The 18,518-nt window shown below is 41.2% G+C and overlaps 1 protein-coding gene across 4 annotated transcripts in view; it reads left to right on the top strand.

Annotated features, from left to right (window-relative positions):
* Positions 1-1,620: 1,620 nt before the first annotated feature.
* The window catches only part of LOC126992888 (mucin-2-like), a 17,003-nt gene continuing 105 nt past the window's right edge, over positions 1,621-18,518 (top strand). The window contains exons 1-11 of one of the 4 annotated variants that reach the window (XM_050851717.1): positions 1,621-1,710; positions 3,107-3,607; positions 5,089-5,202; positions 7,081-7,328; positions 7,711-7,851; positions 9,336-9,509; positions 10,393-10,446; positions 10,833-10,911; positions 12,120-12,251; positions 12,797-12,864; positions 17,918-18,518. The exon at positions 17,918-18,518 is cut by the window's right edge and continues 105 nt beyond it. In XM_050851717.1, coding sequence (XP_050707674.1) covers positions 1,623-1,710; positions 3,107-3,607; positions 5,089-5,202; positions 7,081-7,328; positions 7,711-7,851; positions 9,336-9,509; positions 10,393-10,446; positions 10,833-10,911; positions 12,120-12,251; positions 12,797-12,810 — 1,545 coding nt within the window. In that variant the 5' untranslated portion in view covers positions 1,621-1,622 and the 3' untranslated portion in view covers positions 12,811-12,864; positions 17,918-18,518. Of the gene's footprint in view, positions 1,711-3,106; positions 3,608-5,088; positions 5,203-7,080; positions 7,329-7,710; positions 7,852-9,335; positions 9,510-10,392; positions 10,447-10,832; positions 10,912-12,119; positions 12,252-12,796; positions 12,875-17,917 lie in introns of all 4 variants that reach the window. The other 3 variants (XM_050851720.1, XM_050851718.1, XM_050851716.1) reach the window with 3 other exon arrangements.

Genomic DNA, 18,518 nt, shown 5'->3' with positions numbered 1-18,518 from the left:
CTCTTTTGATCATTCTCAGTAATAGTTTTCTGACCCTGGTGGTAGTCTGACCCTTCTTCTGTACCGTGAACCTAAAAATAACACTCACTAGAACCAGACTGGACTCTTTTGATCATTCTCAGTAATAGTTTTCTGACCCTGGTGGTAGTCTGACCCTTCTTCTGTACCGTGAGCCTAAAAATAACACTCACTAGAACCCGACTGGACTCTTTTGATCATTCTCAGTAATAGTTTTCTGACCCTGGTGGTAGTCTGACCCTTCTTCTGTACCGTGAGCCTAAAAATAACACTCACTACAACCCGACTGGACTCTTTTCTGGCCTTTAGAAATAGTTGATGAGAGGGGAGGGAAGTGTCTGGGAATACCGACTTAAGAGTGGTAATGGAAAACGTTGACCAAAATAGTGACCTCAAAAATACCTCGAGAAATTCATATATCTTAGACGAGTGACGGAGGAGGAGGAGGAGGAGGAGGAGGAGGAGGAGGAAGAGGAGGAGGTATATATATAAATGCAGGCACCTCCGGGACCTCATTCATTTCTCCACCTCAGGTACGAAAGATTTTTCTCGACATCACATTTTCGCTTTTTTTTTCAAGTTAACTCGCACCCCCAGCACACACACACACACACACACACACACACACACACACACACACACACACACACACACACACACGGTCTCTCTCTCTCTCTCTCTCTCTCTCTCTCTCTCTCTCTCTCTCTCTCTCTCTCTTTCACACACACACACACACACACACACACACACACACACACACACACATACACACACACACACATATATGCAGTGATATGGATACTTTCTGTCTGTGATTAACCCGCGAAACTCTATAATTTTGAGGATTTTTGAGATAATTAATATTCACTCATTTTTTCTCTTCCATTCGTCAATACCAAAATGAATATATCTTATTTTATTAACCTTTCCCATCCTCGGTAAGTTAAAAAGAGAATCATAAAGGGAACTGTAAAGGGCAAAGGTTCATCGACTTAAGCTTCTCCCTTTAATTTTCTGCGTCTCTTTGTTTAGTTATATTCATCATCATTTTTATTTTTAACTACATTTTTATTTGCATTTTATCGTCTATATATTTATCAACATCTTTAAATCTTTATCTCAATTTCCATCTACATCTTTATTTTCGTATCGTTATCTGTATCCTGTTATCTACATTATCTACGTCCTTATCTACATCTTTTTTTAATTACATCTCTTATCAACATCGCATACATTTTTATCTGCATCTCTCAATTAATTTATTCATGGCTTTTATTATTTTACTCCTGACACATTTATCCTTATTTACTCTTTTTTGTTCCTACTTTCTTTTCTCTTATTTAATTCTGCACCTCTTTACTCCTACTCATATTAACTCATCATATTCACTCCTGCTCCTGTTCTTATGTATAAACTCCTACAGCTGTTTTCTCCCGCTCCTATTTACTCCGACTCCTATTCACTCCCACTCCTATTTACTCATCATATTCACTCTTGCTCCTGTTTATTCATATATTTACTGCTACAGCTATTTACTCCTGCACCTATTTTCTCTTATTCACCCTCAACATATTTGTCTCAACCTTCATCGCCCTTCCCCAGCCATGATGACCCCGGCCAGCGTGTTAAGACTGTCCTTCGTGGCTCTCGGATTGCTTGTCTCGTCGGGGGTCAGCGGTCAGGAGGTCACGGGTAAGTACTGTTGTTGTTATTACTATTATTGTTATTGTTGTTATTGTTTTTAGTATTATTAAAGAGGGAGGGAAGCCACTTAATTTTATGATATCAAAAAGAAGTCGAGGTTTTAAACTTTTGTTACTCTTCTTCGTTTTTCTTTTTCTTCTTTCTCTTCTACTAATTGTCGTTATTGTCCTTCTACGTCTTCTTTACCTCCATCTTTTTCTTAAGACTTCCTCTCCTTTTTCGCCCTGTTCTTCTTGTTCTTGTTCTTCTTCTTCCTCCTCTTCGTCTTCTTCTTCTTGCTCTTCTTCTTCTTATTATTATTATTTGTGTTGGTGATCTAAGTCCTAAGAGACACTTGCAATGCCCTTAACAACCCCACAGCCACTCAACACAAATTTTCGAGGACATTTCACTTTTCATCGCCACCAATACAACACCCACAAGCCACACCATACCACCAGTAAGCCAACGAAAGGAAACACAAGCCCAATCAACACCGTAGTACTTATTCTTGCCAGCGAAGTTGACCTCACATCTTGAACCGAGGAAAAAAAGTACTATGGTGAACATACGAGCACAGTAATTAAAACAGTAATACTTCCCTCACCGCCAAAGTTTCCCTCAGAGCTTGTTTAACGGAGGTCACAAGCAACTGAGGAAAGCATTTCAGCAACACAACCCACGGAGGAACCCTTCACCAACACCCAAGAGAAAGAAATGGTCGTAACACCCATACCACTTCAGTCACACAAACTCAAGCAACACACAGCACACGAGGAACACTGCAACACTACATATTCGGCACTTTCATAACTCTACGGGGAAACATGTAAAACACTCTGAGCAACAGACAAGTATATTTCTGCAACACAGGAGGAGGAGGAGCAAAGTAACACCCAGAAAAAACACTCAGGCATAACTTTTCTAATTTGAGCTCAGAGCAACGATCATACTCAAGAAACACAAGTAAGGAAGATTTTAGCAACACACACGAGGAAAACTTTAGCATCAGAATACAGATTGTTGAAGAGTTAAGGAAATAATATAGATGAAAACAAACGGATACCTCAGGACAAAGGAAAAGCAAAAGAAGCTATAATATTCTCCATGCCTTAACCATCAATGAGGCAAAGAGAACAGGCACGGAATACGGTTTAAAAGACTTTATCCCTCACGTTTTAAAGACACCATCCCTTCCCCGACTCATAGAAAGGAACAACACAAACGAAAACCAATCTCCCTTTCTAACAATCATTCTCGTCGCTACAGATCTATGAAAAACAACAAATATAACGAGACTCTTCAACCGTACTTTTTCCATTCGTCCAAACACAACACCAGAAGCAGAGGCAACATTTCCTTCACTATATTTAAAGCGCCTTCCCCTATTCAACCCACTCAACAGGCAAAACCACAGATAACCAATTCAGTGAAACCAGCCACCAGGACACAGGCAACCATACCAGCACCACCACAGAAAGGCCCTTCAACCAAAACCCTCCAGCTACCGTACAATCCAGCAACCAAGACAGCACCAGCACCACAAACGGACCCCTCAACCAAAATCCAACAGTCACCCGGCAAACTGACAACCAGGACAACACCAACTTCGGCACAGCCACAGAAGGGCCTTACAGCAACAACCAAACGCCTGACCCAACCACCAACGCCTCCTGCTGGTTCGGAAACACAAGGTTGCAACACGGGGAGACAGCGCTGGGGCTGCCGGAGGGTTGCATGAGGCTGGTGTGCTGCAACGGGGAGATCGTCAAGAATACTATGGTGTTAGAGGGACCGAGCTATCACCCTGACGTCGACCCCTGCACCATGGACGACCACAACGACCATGAGGGGAACAATACCACCTGGTCCCCTTGGCGAACCTTCCATGACGATTATAGCAAGTGTGAGTGTGGTGGTAGTAGTAGTAGTAGTAGCAGTAGTAGTAGTAATAGTAGTAACAGCGATATAAGAATGCAATAATAGTTTCTGTATTCGCTGTTCACACAAGGCTTTCTACATTTACTTTCTTATGCAAGTGTTAGCATTAGAATTTTTGACTTATGATTCCTCCTCCTCCTCCTCCTCCTCCTCCTCTTCCTCTTATTCTTTTTCTTTCTCCTCTTTCCTTTATCTTTCATTCACTTTCTCCTTCTCCTCCTCCTCTTTTTTTTCTTTCTTCTTCTCTTTTTCCGTCTCTTTTTCTCTATCTCCTACTCCTTTTGTTTTTCTTTTTCTTCCTCCTCCTCTTTTTCAATCTTTTTATTTCTCCTTTTCTCCTCCTGTTCTAATTTTTCTTTATCTTCTCTTTTTCTCTTTCTTTTTCTTTCTCCTCTTCTGTTTTTTCCCTTTTCTCATCAATGTAAGTCTTCCCTTTCTTAATATATTCTTCGGTTTTATATTCTTCCCCTTCGCCCATTTATACAATTTAATAACTTTTCTTCTACTCGTATTTTTAACTTTTATTCTGTTCTTCATTAGCCAGGTTCTTCAATGTTCCCTTCCCTTTCTCGTCCTTCAATCAACCACATGTCATCCTTTCCTAAACCATCTTTCTGGTCCTCAATCCTTGCCTGCGTCCCTTCCCTCCTCAAGCCTTTCTCGCCTTCCACTCACCTCGTTCTCGCCTTCCCTTACGTCTTAGTCTCAAGCCGTCCCTTCCCCTCTTCCCCTTCCGTCGTCTTAAGCATCTGGACAGTCGGTACTTTTAATTAGCTTCCCCTCGTCCCTTCCTTTCATGCCTCCCTTCCGTTCTCTGTTCCCTTTTCCTCCGTCTCCCCCCTGCCACGTTTAATTCCGTTGCTTCAGCTTGTGTTTACTTTCCTTTTCAACATTCCTTTCTGTTCCCCCTCCTTCACCTACTTCTCATCTCCCTTGCTTACATTATCTTTCTTTTATCTAGTCTCAAGTTTCCTATACCTCCCCTTTCATCCACTTCGTCTCAATGTTTTATGTTTTAACTTTTCTTTCAAATTTTCAACTCTTCTTCAAATGTTTTTTAGTCTTACTCTTTTTTTCCCTTACTGTACCTCATAGTTAGTTTTTCCTTTCTTTTCTCTGTCATTTCTAGTCTCCTAAGCTTTCTCCTCAACACATATTTATTTTTTTCCCTTATGTTTCCTCTTCACCATATGCCACGTATCCTTTCGTCCTTTCTTTCCCTTATGCTAAGTACTAAGATCATCCTTCATTCACCTTTCAATCCATTCCCTTCACCCCTTTTCTCTGATTTCTACTTCCACTCAAGAGACAAACAGACGGAAATAACTACTGAGACCACGCACAACTATATCATATGCCCCTAACGTTACCTTTACTACTCTCCCTTGCAGCATCACCTCGATAAACAGTTCCACAAGCTCCTCATCTCCCCCTTCCCTCCCTCAGGCTGTGTCTTGGGCAAAGAGATGTATGATCACGGGCACATCCTCACCAACTTCTGCGTTAGGATGGTGTGTCACAATGGCCACTGGGACTTCGAAGGCACCATCGACCCCACGTGTAAGTCCTCTTAAATCATGGGTCTAGAACAGCAAGTCTTAATGGAGAGGAACGATGCTAAAAAGAAGGTACGAAGGTTGGAAGGTAAGTAAACCAAGTCAGCTAATGCCCGTGGAAGTTCTCTCATGGAAATGGATCTCAAGTAACAAGTCTTAATGATAGAACACTGAGTAATAAGGGTAAACAAATGCAAGGTAGAAGTGTTAATCAGAGAGGAAGATAAAAGGTTGTCAAGTAGGTAAAAATCAAGCCACTTTTGACCCCATGAACGAAAAAGCCCTCGAAGTCAGTGGGTCCAAAGTACTAATGAAGTCTTAAGGAGAGAGGAACAAAGCTAAAAAAAAAAATACAGGTAAGAAGGTTACCAGGTAGGTGAATCAAGCCAATTTTGACCCAATGCACGAGAAGTCCTCTTAAGTATTTGGGTCTTCAGTTACAAGTTTTAATTAATGAGAGGAACTGGACATAAAAATAATAATAACAACAGGAAAATAAAAAAAAATAGCAAATAAAAGGACACAAAAGGAAAGTACAAGGAAATAGACAGTTGAGAGTTTGGAGAGTTGGCGCTACAAGACACTTTTGACGTAATGGGAATGTGAGTGCTCGCCTATGTTCTTCAATTACATAGTCTAAAGTAATGATGCTTGGAAACTTAGGAACAGATTATACATTATACAAAAAGAGAGGGATTTGCAGGGTTGGTAATAGATATGGAGCACCTGAAATGACCTCTTGAGCTCTTTAAACATCTTCTAGTCTTGATTAATTTGAATGCTACGTAATGATAGTTAAAGGAAGTAAAGGAAAGAATAACATGCAAAAGAAAAAAGTTGTATATACTGTCCTTTTTTTGAGAGAGAGAGAGAGAGAGAGAGAGAGAGAGAGAGAGAGAGAGAGAGAGAGAGAGAGAGAGAGAGAGAGAGAGAGAGAGAGAGAGAGAGAGAGAGAGAGAGAGAGAGAGAGAGAGAGAGAGAGAGAGAGAGAGAGAGAGAGGAGTGTTCCATGTTCGTCTGTTTTTTGCACCATTTCTTTTTTTTCTTTCTATTCTCTCCCACTTTTTTCAAACCCGTTCTGCCTGTTTTTCCTTCACTCTTTCTCTCGCAATATGTTTTCAGGTTCTTTCTCCGCCTTTTTTCCCTGTCACTCTTGGGTTTCCCACTCTTACAAAATTTATCCATCGGTTGACCATTTTTTTCGTTGCCTGATACTTTCTTTATTTTTTCTATTTTTATCGTTACAACTATTTTTTTTCGCGGCCGTTGTACATTTCGTTTTATTTATTTATTTATTTCTCACATTTACGGTGTAGAGAGCCTAACTTTAGTCACTAGAAATTTCCGTACATAACTTTTCTACATTCGTTTGTTATTTCTTGCTTTTGACTCCACGTTATTAGTTGTTACAGATTCACAAACCCTCTGTGTCGTGCCGAAAGATGGATCAAAACCAGCACTTCAACCATTCAGTTCCACAAGACGTTTCATTCCTCACTAATAAAAATAAAACAAATAATCAGAAATTTCGTCCATGTATTTAAGCATTCCGTCGTGAACTCTAATAAGAGGAGAGTATCGAGACGCCACCCCTTCCAAATCTTTTTGGCCTGTCTTTCTTTTCTCTTTTACAGGAGCAGCTCTGAGCAGGATTTTTGTTTTTTGCTTTTGTCATTGCTACTGAGCTACTTCCTATACTGTAAAACAACTCTGCGAAACCTCGAGAATCCGAGCATAACCCGACATCCCTTTTTTAAACCTCCCGTACAAGCTCTATCTTCTACCTATACATACCTTCGGGCATGCAACAATTCCGTCTCAACCCAGAAACCTCAACATTCCAGCTTAACCTGCCATCCCTTGTTTTAAACCTTCCCTACAGGCGGTCACTGCTGGGTATACGACGACCCCCACTTCACGACCTTCAACGGGACACACAGAGACTGGCACGGGCGATGCAACTACTCCCTGGCGCAGACCGACAACTCCTACAACCCCTACACCGCCGTCTACGCCTCCTTCAAGAAGTGCTTCAAGAAGGGCGGCGGCTTACCTTCCTGTATCGACACCGCGACGTTTAGAGAAAGTCCGAACAGCGTTGTGGAGATGTTCGCTGGTGAAGACGTTGAGGTGATGATGGTGGTGGTGGTGGTGGTGGTTAGTGGAGGTAGTGGGTGTCTTAGGAATGTTAGTAATAGTGTGGTTAGTGGAGTGGTAAGTGGGTGGTAGTTACAGAAGTAGTAGTAGTAGAAGTAGCAGTAGTGGTGGTTGTGGCGGCGGCGGTGGTGGTAGTGGTAGTGATTCAATTCTGAGTTAGGATTGTGGATGCTGCTAGTATAGACGTATTACTCTCTCTCTCTCTCTCTCTCTCTCTCTCTCTCTCTCTCTCTCTCTCTCTCTCTCTCCCACCCTTCTCAAGACCCCACCTGTAACCCCCATCATTCCCACTTTCTCTTCCTTACACGAACCCATTTTCTGTCGCCTTTCACCCCTAACTCAAGCATCCTCGCAGATCACGGTCAACGGGGAGCTCGTGATGATCCCCGACACCCACGACTTCAAGGGCATCACCACCTCTCACGGCAACCATCCTCTGCTGGCCGTGAGGCTGGACGAGTGTGTTATCATCATCGGCGGCTGGTCAGGCTTCGTGGTGAGCGATTGAGACGCCTCAGAAAATGCTGTTCTCTTGTTAGGGCTTCAGAATCAACGGGTGTTTTCTCTATGTTTTTTTCCTGCCTCTGTGATGTGTGAGAAGGGGAGGTCATATAGGCTTTCTTTTTACATTTTCTTTCTATTTTTCTGTTTTCTTTTATCTCTTTATTGTTTGTGGTGTAATCTTGCTTCTTCGATCGAATTTGATAGTATTTTGTGTGTGTCACCAACTGCTGTTTTTTTTCTGGAGCAGAGGTCATACAAGCTTTCTTTTTACATGTGCACAATCTTTTTTTCTATTTTCCTTCATGTAATTATTGTTAGTGATGTAATCTTGCTAATTTGACCGAGTTCATGATATTTTGTGGGTGTTACCAATTGCTGTTTTTTTTGGAGAGGTCACACAAGATATATGTCTATTTACTTTTCTTTGTGTTTTCCCTCATATTATCAAGTAAGAGCATCTTGGGTCTCAGACGGAGTTCATGATTTCTGTGCTTCATTGTTTTACTCTTCTTAATGTTTTTCCGTTTTTTTTTTTAGCTACAATGTCTTGGTTTTCAGGTGGAGTTTATGATTCCTGTGTTTTATCTTTTTAATTTTCTTTATATTTTTCTTTAATTCTCTAGTGAAACCATTTTAGTTCTCTGACGAAGATCATGATTCCTGTGTTTTATCTTTTTTTTTTTTTTTTACATTTTCCTTTTGATTTTTTTTCTAGTAGCAGCATCTTGGGCCTCGGGCGGAGTCCATGATTTCTGTCTTCAGTTTTTATTTTTATTTTATTTTTATATATTGTAATTTAATTTTTTTTAGTAACAGAAGGTATCTTAGGTCTAGGGCGTACTTCGTGTTTCCGTGCGAGCTCGTCCTTAATAATGAACTCTCCGTCCATGTACTGTTGCTTAAATAGGAATTCTTTTCCATCAGTTCCTAATGCAGCTCGAAGTTTGATCTATAAATCTTTCAAAAAAAAAAAAAAAAAAACCACCCTCATTTGAATATATTTTTCTCGGAGCATTTTTCATCCGAAAGGTTATTACGAATGTTAAGTCCTTCGTACTCCCCGTCCTCTCCTCCTTCGATTACGTCCCCGTGTGTGTGTGTGTGTGTGTGTGTGTGTGTGTGTGTGTGTGTGTGTGTGTGTGTGTGTGTGTTCTCTTGCCCTCGGTTTGATTCGAATTTTCAGTCACACCTTCTTGCCCTTCGACGTCTCTGCTGCAGTCATTTTCCTCTCTTGCCTATCTTCATCTTCGGCTCCTTCATTTTCCTTTGCCTATCATTATATTCGTATCTTCCTTCTCTTCTGTCAATCGTCTCCTTCGTACCTTCCTTCTCTTTTGTCACAGTTTCTTTTTTCTCCTTTTGCCAACCTTCATTTTCATCCTTTTTTGCCTCTCGTTATTTTCGTCTCTAAAAAAAGTCACTTAAAATGAATGTTACTTTAATTCCCATTGTGTCCTCGTCGTGGCGTTCGTGTAGGTGATGCAGTGCCCCCATCGGCTGGACGTGTGGGTGCGGAGGTCGTCGTCTGGGGGTGGCGTGGACGGGCTGTGTGGCCGCTTCAACAACTTCACGAACACGACAAAGAACAAAACCGTCACGCTCAGTAGAGTGAACGTCACCAACACGACAATGCATCCGTTTCTCTGGCTGGTGAGGGAAGGAAGGATAATTATTTTCTTCACTTCGTCTCCTCTTTATTATTCGGGATATCTTTTGCTTCATCTTCATCCGCCTCTTGTTTTGGTCTTTTCCGATGACTAGTTCTTCCATCGATTCATTCCTCTTCTTCTTTTTCTTTTTCTTCTTAATCTGCCGCCTTCTTCTTATGATCTCTACTTCTTCATCTGATCTTCATTCTTCATCCTATTCCTTATTCTGTTCTTCTAGTTCTATCTTCGTCCTTTATTCTCTTCTTTCTTTCGTCCTCCTAATCTTCTCAATGGTCTCCAACTCCACACTCTCTCTCTATTTCTTTTCGCAAATTCTTCTACCAAAAGTCTTCCATCACCTCCCCATCCACTCTTCAACACGTGTCTTGCCATTCTACTTTCTCCTCTGTCGCCTTTTCCTTATTCTTTTACTCTGTCTCCGTTAAATTCATCTGTTATCTGTTCTCTTGTTTTTCTCTTTATCGCTTTTTCTCGTTCCATAAGTCTTTCTGCTCTTCTTTAAACTTCTTCTTTTTGTTCTTCTTCCTCTTTATATTACTCCTGTTCTGTTTGTTCTTGTTTTTTTCTTGCTATTTTTCCTCCTCCCTCTCGTTTTCTTCTTCTCGTTCTCGTTCTTGTTCTTCCTTTTCTTATTATTCTTGTTTCTTAGTTCATGTTTTTGTTCTTGTTCATATTCTGTTTCCTCCTCTTCCTCCTTCTCCTCCTCCTCCTCATCATCATCATCAAAAACCACACTATGAACGTTGGGTAAAGTATTATTAAGTAACGCTATTCACATCATTGAAAGTTTATTTATTTACATGCTGCATGAATGAAAAGAAAAAGAAAAAGAAAACCGATTACTGACACCTCTCCCTCTCCAGGCTAACAACAGCACCAAGGAAAAATGCATCACCACCGATCAAGACCTAAACAATGTGAGTATTAACATTTTTATTATTATTATTATTATTATTATTATTATTATTATTATTATTATTATTATTATTATTATTATCTTATCTTTACTTCTCTATCTCTTCTTTGTCATTTTTTTCTTTACCTGTTTTGCTCTCGGGTTTTTCTAATGATACTTTCACTTCTTTAGCTTTTTATTTTTCGTCATTTTTTCTTCTTCATCTCCCCTTTGTTTTCTCTTGCCTTCGTCTCTTTTCTTATGTTTTTTTCTCTAAACCTTAATCTTTCCTTCATTCTTCGTGATATCCATTTCTTCAATCATTTTCTTGGTGCTATAATCATCATGCGTCACTACCAGTCCCCCTGACCCGTGTGTGTCTCTGTGTCTGTGTGTGTGTGTGTCCAGAGTGCCGCGTGCAAGGACCCGCTGGACGACTTCGTGGAGCCCTGTGAGAAGCACACACGAGGATACGCCTACCTCAACCGTGAGTGTCGCCAGGCGTGAGCAGGGCAACTCACTTTATAGTCCTGTTTTTTTTCTTTCTATGATATTTTTCAATGTTACTCGCCTCTATTGTTCTTGTTTTCCTGGACCCATTATCTTAAACTCTTCCGGCTCACATTACGACCATTTCTAAAGCCACACGTAAGATCAGTGGGTTTTTCATGTTTTTTCTCTCACTCATGGTGTAGCATCCTTGTATAGCTACCTGAGTGTCTTGATAACCACCAATGAAAATGCTAAGAACTTTTACGAGAGCTTTTCCAAACAGGCGAAATGAGAAACCAAAAAACATAATCTAGCAATACTATAACTATTACTTCTGAAACCCCCACGACCATTACCTCTGTCCTCTTCCCCTTTCCCTCGACGACATGGAAATGCTAAGAACCTTTACGAGAGCTTTTCCAAACAGGCGTATTGAGGAGCCAAAACGCATGATAATTTGGGCCTTGAATATCATCTAGCAATAATACTATCACTACTATTTCTGCAACCACCACAACTACAACCTCCGTCTTCCTTCCCTTTCCCCCGACCCATGAATATGCTAAGAACCTTTACGAGAGCTTTTTCAAACAGGCGTGATGAGGAACCAAACTACTTGATAATTTGGGCCTTGAATATCACCTTGCAATAGTCACTACTACTTCTGCACTCAGCACAACCATAACCTCTGTCCTCCTTCCCTTTCCCCCGACCCATGAAAATGCTAAGAACCTTTACGAGAGCTTTTTCAAACAGGCGTAATGAGGAACCAAACTACTTGATAATTTGGGCCTTGAATATCACCTTGCAATAGTCACTACTACTTCGGCAACCACAACAACCAGAACCTCTGTCCTCCTTCCCTTTCCCCCGACCCATGAAAATGCTAAGAACCTTTACGAGAGCTTATTCAAACAGGCGTAATGAGGAGCCAAACTACTTGATAATTTGGGCCATGAATATCACCTTGCAATAGTCACTACTACTTCGGCAACCACAACAACCACAACCTCTGTCCTCCTTCCCTTTCCCCCGACCCATGAAAATGCTAAGAACCTTTACGAGAGCTTTTTCAAACAGGCGTAATGAGGAGCCAAACTACTTGATAATTTGGGCCTTGAATATCACCTTGCAATAGTCACTACTACTTCTGCACCCAACACGGCCATTACCTCTGTCCTCCTTTCCTTTCCCCCAACGCAGAGTCGTGCCAGTACGACCTGTGCAAGCTCAACCAGACGCCGCTCGGGAAGAGGAAGAGGAACGTCAGGAGGTGGCTGAAGATCATAAAACGCAACGCCTTCATCACCGAGTTTCTGGACAACGCGACTCGAGGTGCGTGAGTATTGTGTGTATATATGTGTGTGTGTATGTCTGTTAAGGGGGGGTGAAAAGTGTGTGTGTATTGTGTATATATATGTGTGTGCGCGTCTGTTGAGTGTCGGGGACGTGTGTGTGTGTGTGTGTGTCTGAAAGAGATAGATATGGAGTTACTGTGAGAGAGCGAGAAAATCAGTCAATCTTTTAAATTAATACAAACCCAATAAGATAACCCCCAAACTTTTCCTTATACGCATCCACTATAATACCTTTCTTGACTGCATGCCGTGGAAAAAAGTAACCTACCTCATAATTATGACAATAGATAGATAGATAGATAGTGACAGATAGGGAATGTGTGAAAGTAAGGGAATCATTTACTTTTCCAACATTTAGGAAACCAATAAGACAAATCCTAAACTAGATAGATAAATAGATAAATAGATAGATATATAGATGGTTTGAGGGAGAGAAAATCAGTCACTCTTTCAACACTTACCTAACCAATAAGATACATCCTTAACTCTTCCTCATAAGCATCGACTTTGAAACCGTTTCAGACTACATGGCGTAAGCAAAGTAACCAGCCTGACATGACCCGTCCCTCCCTTGCCCTAGCCAGCCACAGGTGAGGTGAGGTGAGATAACGTGAGCACATGTGTGAGTGGCTTGTCACCTGCACACGTCTGTTATTGCACTGTCCCTGGCACGCCTCAAGGAGACGATGTTGTCCTTGTGTTAGGATGTAAAAGTGATGACTCTTTGTAACAGTGACACTCGCACGCACTTTTAATTACACGGTGTTGGATTCGAATAATAAGTGATTAAAAAAAAAAAAAAGGGTTTTAAAATCTTTGAAATGAAATGCATGAAATGAAATCTTTGCACAACACTAATGAAGTGATAGCATCTGGCTTTGTTTTTGTTTTTTATATGTAAGCTAAAATGAGAAAATAAAACAGGATTATTTTTTTCCACAAGGCTGACAAAAAAAAAACCCATCCATGACATCTTTGAAGTGAAGCAAAGGAAATGAAATATTTGCACAGCTCTAATGAATTGATAGCACCTTTATTTTTATATGTAAGCTTAAATGAGAAAACAAAACAGGAGGCTGACAAAAGAAAACATCCATGAAATCTTTGAAGTGAAGCATAGGAAAGGAAATCTTTGCACGATATTAATTAATAGGGAGCACCTGGTTCCGTTTTTCGTGTCAAAGCACCAGTGAGAAAACAACGGGATCATTCACTCTACTAGGCCGAGGAATGGTGGAGAAAAACAAAAAAAACAAAAACACAAAAAAACATTAGTCTCACTTTCACGTCATTAATATTGGAATAACGAACGTTTGCATAATAACGCTTCATATTTTTTTTGCGTGTGCTGACATATCGAAATAATACGGAAGTGATACATACACCCAAAAAGAACAACAAAATAGCGAAGCATAACGAAATCAAAACATATATTTCTACACTGGCAATTACACTTAAACGAGACGACCTTGTGATTATTTTTATATTTCACTTTGCTAACGAATCCAACTAACGAGGGGATACATTAACAAAAAAAAAAAAATGAAGCGAAACAATACGCAATGACATTTAGCAATATTATCGTTCAAATCCGGCACTGAGGAAGAGAAGGGAGGACGGAAGAGAAGGGAATAAGAGAAAAAATGAGAAGAGATAAAAGAGTAAAACAGACAATTATTATTATTATTATTATTATTATTATTATTATTATTATTATTATTATTACTATTATTAGAAAAAGCTGAAAATCTCTCCCTTTACTGTTCAGTCCAATATGATCTCTTTAACACACACACACACACACACACACACACAGACCTCCTCCCCCTACAAAACCTCTTCCCCCCTCTCCCTCCCATTCCTCCCCTCATCACCTCTCACAACCCCTCCCATCCCCCTTCACACATAGTCAACAATAAACATATGTGTCAGCGGCAGCCAAGGCGGCCCGCAGCTTGGAGGCACACAGGAGGCGGCTGGAAAACGTTTAATTATAATACTGGTGCAGGCTTAATGGTGGTAGTGGTGGTGGTGATGGTGGCAGTGGTGGTGGTGATGGTGGTGGTGGTTGTAGTAGTAGTAGTAGTAGTAGTAGTAGTAGTAGCAGTAGTAGTAATAGTAGTAGTAGTAGTAGTAGTATCAGTAGTAGTTGTATTAGTATTAGTAGTAGTGGTAGTAGTAGTAGTAGTGGTAGTAGTAGCAGTAGTAGCAGTAGTAGTAGTAGTAGTAGTAAAGGCTTTGAAATACCGTATACATGAAAACAAATTAACGTTTCAGTATCTCGAACAAAACCCTTAACGAATAACACAAACTCACAAAGGCTCAGAATAAACGCAACACACACGGAACCGAAGCGCGTGGTTGCACAAGTGAATCAACTCGCTAAAGGGTGACGAAGGCCAACAAATTCGTCACAGCGATGAAGACACAAACAAACGAGAGAGCGTGAGTGTGTGTGTGTGTGTGTGGCCGACGCGCGCCGCCCACCATGAAATTGATCACGCCCGCTGACAGACAGGCGGACGGAATAAAACTCTCTCTCTCTCTCTCTCTCTCTCTCTCTCTCTCTCTCTCTCTCTCTCTCTGACATTCTTTCTGCCCCGTTTTCTTTCTGTCTCTCCGTTTTCGTCGGTCTCTTCTCACCTCCTTTCCCTCTTTTCTCTCTCTCTCTCTCTCTCTCTCTCTCTCTCTCTCTCTCTCTCTCTCTCTCTCTCTCTCTCTCTCTCCATCTATCTATTTATATCTCTCTGCCTTCCTGTTTTCTTAGTTTTCTCTCTCCTTACTTCCTTCCTTTCTTGTTTTCTTCTTCAGTCTTCCCATCGTGTCCCTTCCTATCTCCCACCTTTCCTAAGTCTACGGAGCTAACACTGATAATTCAGATTTACTCATGTCCCATAATCAATCACACTGTTGTCAAGACCTTATGAACGCTAGGGAGTGCGTGTGGTGGGAATGAAGATACTATTTAGAAGACGCTGGTGTAGGTGGACAGGTCGACAGCTTAAAGAAGAGAGGGAGGGAGGGAGGGAGGGGAAGAGGGAACAGGTGTCTCGTAGAAGAGGAGAGGGACGGAAGGACTCTCTTGTTGGTTGGGGGGAAAGAGGGAAAGGAGATGAAGGTAGAGAAGAGAGACGGATGGAGGGAGAAAAGGGTGGAGAAACAATACAAAAAAGAAAATGAATGAGCGGGGAGGAAGAGAGGAGAGAAGGAGAGAAAGAGGATCGAAAGAGTTGACGAAAAGATGAAGGGGAGAGAGAAGGACTGCGGGAAGAAAAGGGGGAGGAAACAATACAAAAAAGAAAGAAAATGGAAGAACGGGAAAGAAGAAAGGAGAGAAGAAAAGAAAGAAGAGGCTAGGAAGAATTGACGAATAGGTAGGTAAATGAAGGGGAGAGAGAAGGATGGAGGAAATGAGGGAGAAAAATACAAAACCTAAATGAATGGGAAGAATGAAAGGAAAGATAATTGAGAAGAAAAGAGGAAATGAGTAAGGAGAGGCTGGATGGGTAGAAGAAAGGAAAGGGAAGGAGATAAGAAGGGAAAATAAGGCTGGAAAGAGAAATAGGGTGAGGAAACTATACCAAAGAAAACATATATGAAAGAGAATAATAGAGAGGAGAAAGAGGAAAAACGGAGAAGGAGAGAATAGTAAGAGGAGACTGAATAGGTGGAGGAAATGGGAGATGAAAGGGAGAGAGAAATAAGGATGGAGGAAAAAGTGGATAAACAATATAGAAGGGAAATTGGAAAACAGGAAAAGCATAAAAGAAGGAAGAGGGAAAGAAAAGAAGTAGAAAAAAGGAAGAAGTGACTGAGTTTGAGGAAGAAAGGAAAAAAAATGGTAATGAGGAGGAAAAATAAATAAAAGGAAATAAAAAAGACAGGTGTGTGTGAGAGAGAGAGAGCAAATGAGAATAGCTGGCAGGTAAGATAGAACCCTAACGGCCCCCCTTTCTCTCTCTCTCTCTCTCTCTCTCTCTCTCTCTCTCTCTCTCTCTCTCTCTCTCTCTCTCTCTCTCTCTCAAGACAGACGACCAAGTTAATCCAGAGTCAGTCAGTTCTCTCACTTGCTGTTGCCAGGGCGATTCTCTCTCTCTCTCTCTCTCTCTCTCTTGTCTTAACTAAACGGTAGGCAGTTCGGTTAATTTCTCTCTCTAGTAAGGTTAAACACACACACAGGTCTCTCTCTCTCTCTCTCTCTCTCTCTCTCTCTCTCTCTCTCTCTACTTCCTACCTTTGTTCTTTTCTTCGTTGTTGCTGTTCCTTGTTCCTTTCGTCCTTCCTTCTTGCTTCTCTTCCTTCCTCTCCTTCTCCCTTCTTCCCTTCTTCCTTTCCTACCTATCAAATCTTCCTTCATACCTATATCTTCTTTCTTCCCTTTCTTTCTTCACTCCTTCTTTCCTCTCCCATTCTTCCACTGCGATTCCTTTTCCTCCATCCTTGTTTGCCTTTCTCCCTCTGTCTGCATACTAAAATCCCTCCCTTCTTTTCCTACTCCACTGTGATCCCCTTTTGCTTGCCTTCCTCCCTTCCTTCCTCCCTGCCTGCCTGCGTCCCCCGCCTCTGCCTGCTGGAGGGTGGCGGCGCGGCTGTTGGCTCCACATGCTCCGCTGTCAACGTGAGTGAGCGAGACGCGGCCACCAGGTGTCGCGCGCGTTAGCCGGCTCACTGGGGAACTTGGCCTAACGATGCATGCTTGTTTTAATGCTTATGGCATTAAACGCGCGAGGGGTCAGAGGGAGTTCCGGAAAACGATCGGCAGTTCTAGTTTTTATAATGGCGTACGCAAGCGTTATTTTTTTGTAATTGTTTATGGTAATGATACGAAAACTGTAGATTCGTGTTTTTTCAATCATTATACGACTTGCTTACGCGAAACGAGTCGAATACCTTACGCATACACATTAATTCCGCTCATCAATTATTATTTCCTAGGAAAAACTAAACATCGGAACATGAATAAGAAGAGGAATTATTCTCCTATGAAATATTAAGCATATAAACAAACATAAAATGAATAGAAGGCGAGGTACTAGCTCTGGGAGAAGAATTGTATAACGCTCCATAGCTTTAAACACTGATCCCTTACCATTCCTCTCTTCCAGATGCGAAACTGGAGTCGCAATCAGCACAGAGGAAGAGAGAAACACAAACTTAGAAAGCAGACTTGACAGAGAGGAGGCAGAGCATGTAAACTTGACAGAACGTGAAGACATAACCTAAACTTAACAGAAGCAAACTTGACAGACCATAATCTTGACAGAGACGGAGCGTAGAACCTATACTTGACAGGCAGAGAGGGAGATACAGGAACTTAAAACATGCACACCACAACCTTTCCTACGCAAACTCTGTCCCTGCACATCGACCCTTTCTTTCCTGTCACTAAACACGTATATCATCACACGCACGAGGGAGTAGCCATATATTTTTTACCCTCCTGCACATCGACCCCCTCTTTCCCGACACTAAACACGTACATCATCACACGCACAAAGGAGTAACCATATAATTTTTACCCTCAACAGAACCACCGAATGCAAAAACTGACCATCCACACCCTGTCCTCTTTTCCTATCGAACACTAAACCGCTACGGCATCACAAGAAAATACAATAACCATATCCTTCTCACCCCTAACAGAACCCCCGGCAGTTCCCTTCTGGTACCAATGGCGCAGATCAGAAGAGGGGACGGACCAGCTGGACTAACGTGGAAGGTTTAAACGTATGGGACAAGAGGATTATATAGGAAGACAAGTAAAGGCCACGGAAGGACAATATTGCAGGAAGAGATATAAGCAAAAAAGGAGGAGAATATATATCACAAAGAAGACATATGAGAAAAAAATAAGGAAGTAGAAGTTAGCAAGAAAAAAGACACCGAGGAAGAAGTGAATGGATAACGGAAAGACGAGAAAACTTAAATAAATATGGAAGTACAAGGCAGCAGGAAGGGAAAGATAAAGCAAGGAAGAGGTGAAAGGATAAAAAAAATGAAGAAATCTGAGACCCCCCCAAAATCGATGACAAAATAATACCAGGAAAAGACACTATAGACATGCCTGACTAAGAAGATGACAAAAAGTAAACAAAGTATAAATAAGATACGTGACAAATTAGATGGATAACAAATCTCCTCAATAACAAAAAGCAAAGCAAAACAGATGACAAAAAAATCTGATGATAACAAATAAGATAGTTGAAAAATATACCAGGTAATGAAAAATAAAATAATGACAAAA

Source organism: Eriocheir sinensis, unplaced genomic scaffold (assembly GCF_024679095.1).
Source record: "Eriocheir sinensis breed Jianghai 21 unplaced genomic scaffold, ASM2467909v1 Scaffold513, whole genome shotgun sequence".
Taxonomy (NCBI): Eukaryota; Metazoa; Arthropoda; class Malacostraca; order Decapoda; family Varunidae; genus Eriocheir; species Eriocheir sinensis.
Note: the sequence above shows the minus strand (reverse complement) of the source record. Positions and strands in the feature narration are given on the sequence as shown.